Source organism: Cervus elaphus, chromosome 15, assembly GCF_910594005.1.
Source record: "Cervus elaphus chromosome 15, mCerEla1.1, whole genome shotgun sequence".
Classification (NCBI taxonomy): Eukaryota; Metazoa; Chordata; class Mammalia; order Artiodactyla; family Cervidae; genus Cervus; species Cervus elaphus.
In genome coordinates, this window is record NC_057829.1 from 83,602,464 (window position 1) to 83,613,057 (window position 10,594).

A 10,594-nucleotide genomic window follows, 5' to 3' on the forward strand; every position below is an offset into this window, starting at 1 on the left:
AACGAAATAATAATAAAGACCATGCGTCTTTTGCACAGCCTCATAAAACGCACTGGATCAGAAAACCATTTGTGGCACAGCCTAAAAAACTTCCAAACAATCACTTTTGAATTGCCTACCTAGGCAAGTCACCCTGCTACAAATCTTAACCAACACAGCAGAAAGTAACACACAAGTTGTATTTCCTGTGGAGCCTAAAATCCCAAACTCCATTTCCCATGTTTTCCTTTAAAGACTAATATTGGACAGGATTTTTAATGGAAATGTACAATTAAGCCAAACTCTGATGGGGGGCGGGGGGGGGGGGGGTGCCGGCGGGGAGATAGCCTTTTAACAATTATCCTAAACACCCAAACAAGAGACTGCAAACGGGAAGGCTCCTGGACACATTTTATTGAGAATGTAAACATTAAACAAAACTCTTCCTGTTTAAACACTACCCCAGTTATTTCATAACCATGTAATTATTCATTAAGCTTGATATTGAAAACATCTCATACGGATTGCTCTAGTTATGTGAATCCTCACCCTCAACTTAATGGGAAAGACTTGAAAGCAACAAGTCTTCAGTGATGGCCTAGTGGGAGCTAGTCATCTAGTAGGTGTGTGCCTGCTAAATCGCTTCAGTGGTGTCTGACTTGCGACCCCATGGACTGTAGCCCGCCAGGTTCCCTGTCCATGGGATTCTCCAGGCAAGCGTCCTGGAGTGGGTACCCATGCTCTGCTCTTGGGTATCTTCCCAACCGAGGGACTGAACTGGAGTCTCATTATGTTTCCTGCATCGGAGGCGTGTTCTTTACCAGAGCGCCTCTCAGTGCTTTAATTGGTTAAAATAAAAACGGCAACACACACACACACACACACACACACACACACACACACACACACGCTTCAAATCTGCATCAGAGCAGACCAGTATAGAAAGTATACAAATACCAATTCTCTGGGCTTGCCAAATTTTTGCTCTAGAAGTAATATTAAACACAGCTCTTTGTCTATGAATTATGAAATACTTTATATACTAATAAAGAATGTGTACTTCATTGTGTATTTAACTGCACAAGCCTGCATTTGGTTTAATTTACTAAGAATAAGTCCTTGTTCCTGAGCTAACTATCAGGTTACAGTCAACTCTTAAATATTAACACTCATATTGAGGAACAAAGATGCAGATAATACAAAACAGAAGATTATTTTAAATCATTCATTCTTGGTATGCGGATATATTCTTTTTTTTCTTTCCTTTTAACTTGCAATTAAATGCGTATGGCTGATATTATGGCATTTACAATACTTCTAACGGAAGACCTAACCCACACTGGAAAAATCTGACAGTGGGGAGGTCTCCATGTAGACCCCCTGGCTCCATCTCTCTGCTATTGAACTTTGGACCAATTCACATCAGTTCAGGACAGCATGACCTCAGAAGGTTGCCCCAAAACTGACTGCAAAAAAAAAAAAAAAAGCAAACTACTTTCTTCCCAGGCTGTTGCTTTTCAGCATCACACTTTCTGGAGGGTGGGAAAGTAATTAAAGGTTTTAGGTTGGAAAAGGCCTTTTATTTTAACTCCTACTGGGCTGGTGTAAACAAAGATGTCGTTAAAGTCAACAACAACGTAATTAACCAGAGTAGGTGACAATGTCAGGAAGAACTTGAAAGCAAGAGTCCTCTCTGCTACAGGGTAATCAAGCTTGACTATAAATAATTAGAACCTTAATCAACAGAACAGTACTTGGCATTGAGGACTGGCCGCCTTAAGTCAGTAACTGAGTTTAAACCCTGCACAGCTGGCCCCCGACAAGAATGACTGACCAACTGAAAATACTCATCTTTTTGAGTCTGCAATATTAACAACTAAAATCTTCTAGAGATTATTTTCTTCTTAAGTCAGTTGAGTAGACCCAAACCCACAGCTACCACTTCAGAACGTGTCCAGAAGACAAACGATACATGACAGGTGACAGGATATATGATCATGATACATGGTAGATGAGATGATGTTGATACATGACATGATGACAGATGATGGATGGGATGGGATGATGATCAATGAGATGATACTGTACAAAGCTGGGACAATTGGAAAAGGATCCTCTAGAAGGAGGGCTCAGGCCCCTCCCTGGAACTTAAGTCACATTTTTCTCTGGACATATTTATCTAAACTGAGCTTCCACATTAGCAAGCCAAAAAGTCTTCCAAGATCAGGCCTTGTACGATAGAAGGTTGAGGTTGAACTTACTTTATCCAAAGCTATAGTTAAAACACACCATGGAGGACAGACAGCAATTGATGGACACACATGGATGAAGGACTCTGTCGGTCTCTCACCAATTCGCCAGGACCACAGCCTAAACCGGAGCTGCCGACTTAGTCTGCTTCCAGTTGCTAAAAATTCTTCTTTCTCGTCTGTAATTAGATTACCTTCCTAATAGCCTCTGACACCAAAGCCAAACTCCTGCACTGGAAGAACTCATCTTAGGGCTCAAATCAGTCAACAGGGGAAGTGCAGACCCTACAGAAAGCCAACACAGCTGCTCCTCCATCAGGGAGCAACTTTCTTCTCAACTGTCTCCAAAAGCCTAGATGTTTCCTGATGTTGTGGCAACTGACACAGCCAGCCCATGGGACTGGGAAGATGGGTGTGTCCAACTCACCGGCAACCACGACAACAACTTGTCCCAGGTGCTCATTAGACACCAGGACCTGTGCTAACAGCATTTTACATCCAGACCCACTTAAATCTCCCAGCAACCTTTTTAAGACAGGTCATCAGAAGGCTTCCGAGGATATCAATATTCATTTAACATTAATAAAGAGACCCTGAAGATTGTCTAATCCAGCCCTCGGATGACAGAAAGGGAAACTGAGGGCCAGGGGGTTGTGTGCTTTTTCCAAAGCCGCCTCTTTGCAGGGTTTTGCACAGCTTCCACTAAACCTTTGTTTGAAAAAAAACCTCTCACAACTCTGAACGCAAACCTCATAGGAGCTGTGAACCCCAAAATATGACCTACCATTTCAGGGAATTCAGGCACCTCCCCTCAACCCCCAAGCGCATTCACAGATGCCAGGTTGGGAAGACCTCCTTCCAACAATACTCACATTGCTGGATGCACATTTTTACACAAAGAACTGCCAGGGGTACTGCGTCCTTGTCTGTCTCCACTCCCCTCCCCACCTCTGCCTCACCTCTTCCTACCAGCATGTACACACATATTTTTAAACTCCATTCAATAATTAAAGACGATAAAAAGAGGTCCTCCAGGACCATTTTACACTTTATGTTGAAATAAACTCCAATCACACTGCCCTGAAAGTCAAAATGAAAAATGACATTTTCTTCCTAACCTGGGCCGTTCCTGGGCTCACACTGCAGGAAACCCCCCACTCAGCAGCCTCGGTGAGTGTACTGAGCCATGCACCCCGGGGAAAACCGGCAATTAGAGAAACATCCATTTTAATTATCAGCAAAATTAAAGACGTACAGGCATGACTTTCAGAAACCGGGAACCTTTTCCCTCATATTAAGCCCTTTAAACATGCATCCCCATTGCAAGTGACATTGGCGCTCCTGTCACCTGGAGGCAGTTCCATAATCCCTGGAACCGGAGCCTGTGAACGCTTCAGACACAAACTCCTACCAGGTTCCCTACCGGAGACCTGGAAGCCACTGCAACATCACTACACCTGTTTATTACAAACCTCTGGGTAAGAAAAAGGGCACGAGCCTCCACTCGTGACTGCTGAGCTGCTTTTGGTAAGAAGCACCTCTGTTTTAGAAAAAAAAAAATGTGCCTTTATCCTTGCATGACTCAGGGTCTCGGTGGGAGCCCCCCTCGGATGGGGACACAGCCCTCCCCTCCGTCTGCTCCTGGACGGGCTTGCGGTCCTCTTCCGAGCAGGGTGTCTTTTCCAGAACGGCTGACAGACCACAGCCCACCAGGCCCTCCGAGCTCAGCGGGCACCAGGTGGGCTCTCAGCAAACAGGTTCATTAAGTGGCGATGAGTGCTAGGATCTGCCGTTTTATTCTCGGATTACCACTCGAAAAATAACTCAGCTACCAATATTCCCTACTGATGACAGATCTCGAGCGGCACCAAGTCGGGGCTGGGCTACCGACGTTGCGGAAGGACCCGGGAGAAGAGGTTCCAAGTCTGCCTGGCGGGAAAATTCAGCCCTGTTTTGTGCTCACAACTGGCCTCATGCCTTTCTGCATGTTCCAAAAATGCATAATGTGTTGCCTGCATGCAATTTCCACAGCTGAAACACCAACGCACGCCCTGTTAGATCTGGAAGTTCTCAGAGATTCGGGAAAGGCCCAGGTACATTTCAAATTGACCTAAAATAGAATCTGCCGCTCTGTGACGTGTGGCTTAAGTATTATGAATTACAAGGGCTAAAAAGAATGTAGTGTCTCAACCCTCTCCACGCTGAAGTTCAGAAGCTCTCTCTCCTTAGACAATGAAAATAAAATGTCAGCATTTCAGAGGTTGGCAATTTCCCTGCGTGACTCCTTTTGCCGGCAAATTGCTATCCTTTACATTGTGAGCAAGACTCTCTCGGGTAAGCAGGGAGTGGTAGATGGCATTCAACTCCGAGCTGCCTGCCACAGCTCTCCTGGCACTGGATGAACTGCCGGCCGCCTCCTTTACCCAGCACAGAGAAAAACGCACACGCCAAGAAACCACCGAACTACACCACCCTGCCCGCAGTGTGACAGCTGAGAACCTTCTCTTATAATCCCTGGCTTGCAGGGGGCAGAGAGCCACAAGCTCCCGCTCTTGGAAGTCTCCTTCACAACACAAGGGGCAGCTGATTCTCAAACAGGCCTTGACCTCAGGGCCACTTCCCCCAGACTAATCCCCAAACAAACTTGGTACCCCGAGAGCAAAATGAGATAACTTACCTTCCGGCTCAACCGTGGTATCGTCAACTAAATTGAAGGAGGGCCGGGCCAGGGACAAGGTTGCCATGGTGACCACAACCAGGCAGAGGAAGCGACCCCAGCTGACCATGGTTACGGTGCCGATCCCCTGTCCTCTTCCATATCTCCATGTGGACGTTAATCCCATCTGCACCCTTCCTCTACGAGCATGGACTGCCTGCAGCAATGCCTTCAGCCGGCGGTGGGCTCAGGAACCAAGGTGCTGCGGCAGCCGCTCACTGGCCTTGCCGCTGCTGCTGCTGCAGCCTCTAGAGGAGAGAGACACGGCGAGTCAGTGAAATCTTCCCCAACACCAATTCAGCTCAACCCAGTTCTCTTTCATCATCTGCAAATACCTTCCATCCGCACCTGAGTCCCAGGGGTTCCCACCAGACCGGTCCACAAAAACGTGTTAGGCTGATGGTTGAGAAAGCCTACTCTTAAGAAACAGATAAAAAGAGTAGCTACAGGACCCAGATACGTGCAGCCACTTCAGCTGGGCAAGTGGACTCTCTCCTCCTACCCACTGTCACCTCTCCCGCCATCCAAAAGCCGAAGCTACGTGACCTTAGTTTCAAGGGCAACTACAAAAGCCAAGTTAACGATGCTCCGGCTGGCATAGCCAGCCTCTCGTTAACTTCTCTCACGCCAACTGGGCTTCAGAGGCGTCTGCTTCTGGGGGCTGGAGCTAAGTGGCTTGCTCCACCCTCCCTGGAGCCCTCAGGAGGAAAGGAGACCAGCAAAATAAAAAGAACCCCAGGAAGGCGACCAAAAATTCCCACCAGTTTACACTTGTCAAGATTCATTTTCAAATGCAGAAATGTGTTTCAATCTTTTCGCCAAGCAGCCACTTACAAAGAATGAAAGGGACTGCAGTACACTCAAAGCAGCTGATCCAAAAAGAGATTCAAAGCTTGAATCCCATTCCACTGTGACGAATGGCAGCCCAGGCCTAGTGGATGTCTTCAAACTAGACAGTACATTAAGAAACGGAGCAGATGCAAACTCCTTTGAATAACACGGGTGTTCATTAATGATGATGATGGTGACAATATGTAAATTATTCTTAGGGTAGGTGATTGGGCCAATAACTTTCAATATGCTAACTTATTGGCTAAAATTTCAGAACAGAAGTTACCAGGGGGTGTTCAATGTACTAATCTGCTCACCCATTTAATCCAAAAGCAAAGAGAAATTTCCAAGCTTAAGATAATCCAAAACTTTACATTTGTTCGGTATCAATTACGAAGAATAAGAACCAAAATGCACAAGCTTCAGAGAATTTGATCCAATCACAGATTCTGTGAATTATATATGAAAGAACCACATTTTATAGGATTGAGGGTGGAGGTGAGACCTTTAATATACAAATCTCGAAACTCCACGCTTTCTGCTTGCAGACTTCATGTTTCACATTATGACTTGGGATTTCAGTACTGCCTGAGCGTCCCCAAAGTTACATCAGAAAAAAACTTTCAGCCTTGACTAAGGATTAGAGTGGGTAAGGGGAAAAGAGGAGGAAAAAAGAAACCTCTTCTTCAAAGAAAGCACATGTGAAACGGTGTGATTCACAGCAAAAGAAGAGCGTGTGCGCCCACCCAGGGCTTTCAGGTTGCTTGAAGGATTTCTTTGGCCAGTTTTTCTATTCCTCTTCAAGGTAAGAGCCTCAAAAGATAACTCCATATCTATTTCTACATACACGTGGGAGGAGAACACACATTCTCACTGATTTACAAAGCATTTCCAGAATGCATGGGAATTTTTTTGCCTCTAACAACTCCGGGAACAGTCTTAAATCCCAGCAAGAGAGTGGGCCTCAGACTGCTTCCCAGCCCCCTCACCCACCTGTCCCGGCCTTAAGGGGCTTCCTTTGCAGGGAGAGGCGGACAGTGAGTGACCTCAGCGAAATCTCAAGCCATCCCTTCACGCCATCAGCTTGCACCAGCAACTGATTTACGTAGCCATTTCCAGATCCAGACTCCACAGCTGCCCCCCTTCCTTCCCAAATCTCTGGAAAGTGGAGGCGGAGGGCGGCAGGACTGCACAACTCCTCACCCGAGTGGACAAAGGTACGGAGGGACCTCCTGGGTGGGATAATGAGGTCCCCAGGCTCAGTGTTGGGAACACAGGCCCAGCGTGCCGCTGGCGGCCACAATCCCAGCTTCCTGCCTTCAATACCATAATCCTTCCTGGAGTCTGAGCCTCAGTGAAAGCCCCAGCGTGTTTATTTTTCCCCTTGAAAGGGAACTCTCTTCTCCGCTTGGGCCCGGGAGGAGTTGTCACCCTCCTAGTGATGGATGGCTCTTCCTGGCCACCCGTTCCCCAACTCCCCTCTTCCACGTCCATTTTCACCTCAGCACAAGCCTGCCCCCAAAGAAGCAAAGTGACAAGTGAGAGGGCTAGGCTGGGGAGTGGTCCCTATGCCAGATCTATGCAGTTTACAGAACATTCCCAAACCCTCCACCCTTCAAGACAAGTCAATACATCACCCGCCTTAACTGAGCCTCTACCCGACGCTTGGGAGCTTTGTTCCCGGCAGACTTCCCATCAGTCAAGAGTGCCAGGCAAGGTGGGGGGGGTGCCCAGGCCCCCAGGGGGCAGACCCACCTTCCAGGCTCCAAGCCTCCCTAGGCCCCCCAGGGCTGAGCAGAGCAGGGGGCTCTCAAGAGGTCAGATGTGGTGGGGGTGGGAATTCCTCAACACACTGAAATTTCAAGACAAAATATAGGCTGACCCGGGACCACCTTCTCTTCCCCGTTAACCCCCGACAAGCCAACAAGAACTTGCAGCAGCTCCGGGAGAACTCAACACCACCAACCCGGTTTCAATTGTAGTTCTTCTGATTTGTGTGCTAGGAATATAGTGATTTTCTCCCCCTTCTCGGGGCGCTAAAGAGCTCAGAGAAATCTGCATTTTAATTGACATTCCAGGGCGAGAGAGAGGGGCGCCCGATTGCTTTTCTATTCAAACTAAACAGGCTTTTCAGATGAAAATGAGTCGAGGCCGGTGGAAGATTTACAGGGATTTGGGACCCAGGGGACAATGGGGTTTTAAATGTTGATAGCGTTTCACACCAAACACAGAATGGGTGAAAGAAGGTTTGCTTTTAAGGGTGGTTTTATTGAATTGGGCGAGAGGAAGGAAGGTCCGGAGAAGAGTCTGCAAAGGAGCAGGCGGCGAGGGGAGCTGGTGAGGCTCCGCGGCGCCGGGCCGAACCCCTGCGCCTGGCCCTGTGGCCGCGAGGGTCGGAGCCAGCCCCTGGCCCGGCCCTCGGCTGACTCCCCGGCGCGGCCCCGGCGCTGAAAGAATGAGCGCGCAAGTTAGAACTCGCCTGCGCTTTCGACATCTCCGAGCTGCTGCCGGTAGAGCAGGCAGCGAACTAGAAAAAGTCGGTCCAGTTCGCCCCCTAGCCCCAGGCGTACCGCGCTCCCTCCAGCCGAGACGGCGGCTGCGGGCCAGGGAGGCCGAAGGGCACTGCAATCGGGGAACCGGAGCAGCCCCCTTACCAGTGCGCCAACCCCCGCCCCGAGCCCTCGCCTACCCTACAGAGGTGTTGCCAGCCCCACCTCAGCGCACCCCTCCCGGGGAAGGGTCCCCGGCCCGAGCCTAGAGGAGACGGAGCGGGGGCTCCCTGGGCCCCGGAACGCGCGCGGCAACTTCGAAGATGCCCCCTCCGAGTCTGGGACCTACCGGGCTGTGCCATCAGCGAGCGAGGCTGCCCCGCCGCTTGCCCACCAGCTCCGGGGTCGGAGGATCGCGCCCGGCCAGCGGGAGTGCGCCGGCCGGAGTTTGACAGGGAGGCGGGCGCGGGGGGTGGGGTGTCAGCGCCAGAGGCAGATGTCAGCATCTGGATGGGGGTGGCAGCGGCAGAACTTCCCAAACGCCTGCCGTCAGCAGGCACCCAGCTCCCCGATCACCTATGCAGCCAAAGAGGAAGGACAGGGAGCCTCCTCCACAGTGCCAGCCCTCCGTTTGGGGGGCCGTGCACCGGGCGTCTCGGGCTTCCACCGCGCCCACTCTCCCGCCCCGCGAAGCTCCCCCGAGGCACCCGACTCGGCGATTACCTTGAATGGCAACGATCCCCGGCGATCGGGTCTGTCCCCGCGCCCAGCGTGGGTCGGGATGGAGCAAACGAACAACTCCCCGCAAAAAAAAAAAAAAAGTGGTCCTGGAGTCCTCGCCGGCGCCAAAGTTCCGAGGCTTCACGCGCACCACAGGCTGCGGAGGCGCGCGGGCATGACGCCCGCGGGCTGCGCTCGGATTTGGGGAGCGGGAGGAAGAAAGGAGTCGGGTTTGGCGTTTCCTCCACCAAACTTCGCTCGCAACTTGCGAACACTCGGAGCGCGGAGGAAAGCCGCGGCCTCGGGTCGCCCGGGCCCCGCCAGCCTGGAAAGGAGTCGCCGCGCCGGGCCAGCTACGCCGCGCGCAGACCCCGCGGCGCCCGAGCTTTGTGGCGGCCGCGCTCGCTCCCTCGCTCGCCCGCCCGCCCGCTCGCTCGGCTCTCCGCGGCGCTCTCCGCTGCCGCCGCCGCCGCCGCCCCCTCCCGGCGGGTCACGCCCCCGCTGAAACCCGAGCCGTTTCCTGGACGGCGGCGCCCGCTCTGCCAATCAGCGCCGCGCGCCCCGCCGCCCCGACTCGGCGCGGCTCCCGACGCCTGCGAGCGGCCCCGAGACCCCAGCGGGGAGGGCGAGGGGGCCCGGGCCGCACCGGGACGCGGAGGGGCAGCAGGCAGCATCCTCCGTGAATGCGGCCGGGGCCCGCGATCCCTTCCTTCGCTGGGCAGTTCGGCTGACCCACGCTTTGCCGGGTGGTTACGTTACGTTGTCTCATTTCAAGTCAAAACAAATGACAGAAAGCCTGCTCTCTACCCACCCCCACCCCCCGCCACGAGACTTTAAAATGCATCTGCGTGGTATTGGGGCGCGTGGGGGAGAAATATAATGAAACTGAAACTTTGAGACGAGAGAAAGTAACCTAGGGAATGCCTGCCTATTCATCAAAGCGATAGCGATGAGCAAAGAAACGTGTATTTACGGAGGTTCTGCTATAGGCAGGGCACACGGAAGAGTCTTCTTTTTCAACCGCACAGCCACCCTGCATAGTAATAGTCCCAGTTTCTGCTAAGGATACAGGGTGAGAGAGGTTATTTGTCCAGGGTTAACCAGCTGGTTAATGGCAGCAGCTGAGCCTGACTTTGAATCTGGCTCTCTTAGGGAAAAGTTCAAAACTGGGCGGGGCGGAATAGTGTTTGGTACTATATATTTGAATCAATAAATTCGGAAGATTCTAAGGACTCAACTCTGCTATAAATAGCTATATGACCTTGAGCAAATCAATTCCTCTCTCTGAATCTTAAGATTCTTCAACTAAATGCCAAGCTGTAACTGGTTAAAGTTCATATTTTCCATTTACCTTTTTCACTAGGCTGTGTCTACAGGATAATTTATTCTTTAACATACTTGCTCTCCTTCCCCACTCATCCAGCTCCCAAGCAGTGGTGCCTTAAGTCCAAGACAATATAGATAAAAACCTTAATTATTTTTTCCTTAAAAAAGGTCATTAAAAAAAAAAAAAAAAAAGTCATTAACCCAGAAGTGCTTTGGAGTCCTAAAGATGGATGGAGCAGCAGTACCAAATTGACCTGGGAAATCGACTTTTCCTGCATTTAGAA

General features: G+C 50.7%; 1 protein-coding gene across 17 annotated transcripts in view; it reads right to left on the reverse strand.

The window, feature by feature from the left end:
• The window catches only part of FGFR2 (fibroblast growth factor receptor 2), a 105,506-nt gene extending 96,383 nt beyond the window's left edge, over positions 1-9,123 (reverse strand). For 12 of the 17 annotated variants that reach the window (XM_043926223.1, XM_043926222.1, XM_043926221.1 and 9 more), the window contains exons 1-2: positions 8,988-9,123; positions 4,906-5,192 (exon numbers count right to left, since the gene is read on the reverse strand). In XM_043926223.1, coding sequence (XP_043782158.1) covers positions 4,906-5,071 — 166 coding nt within the window. In that variant the 5' untranslated portion in view covers positions 5,072-5,192; positions 8,988-9,123. Of the gene's footprint in view, positions 1-4,905; positions 5,193-5,279; positions 6,995-8,613; positions 8,638-8,987 lie in introns of those variants that run through there. The other 5 variants (XM_043926210.1, XM_043926218.1, XM_043926209.1 and 2 more) reach the window with 5 other exon arrangements.
• Positions 9,124-10,594: the final 1,471 nt, after the last annotated feature.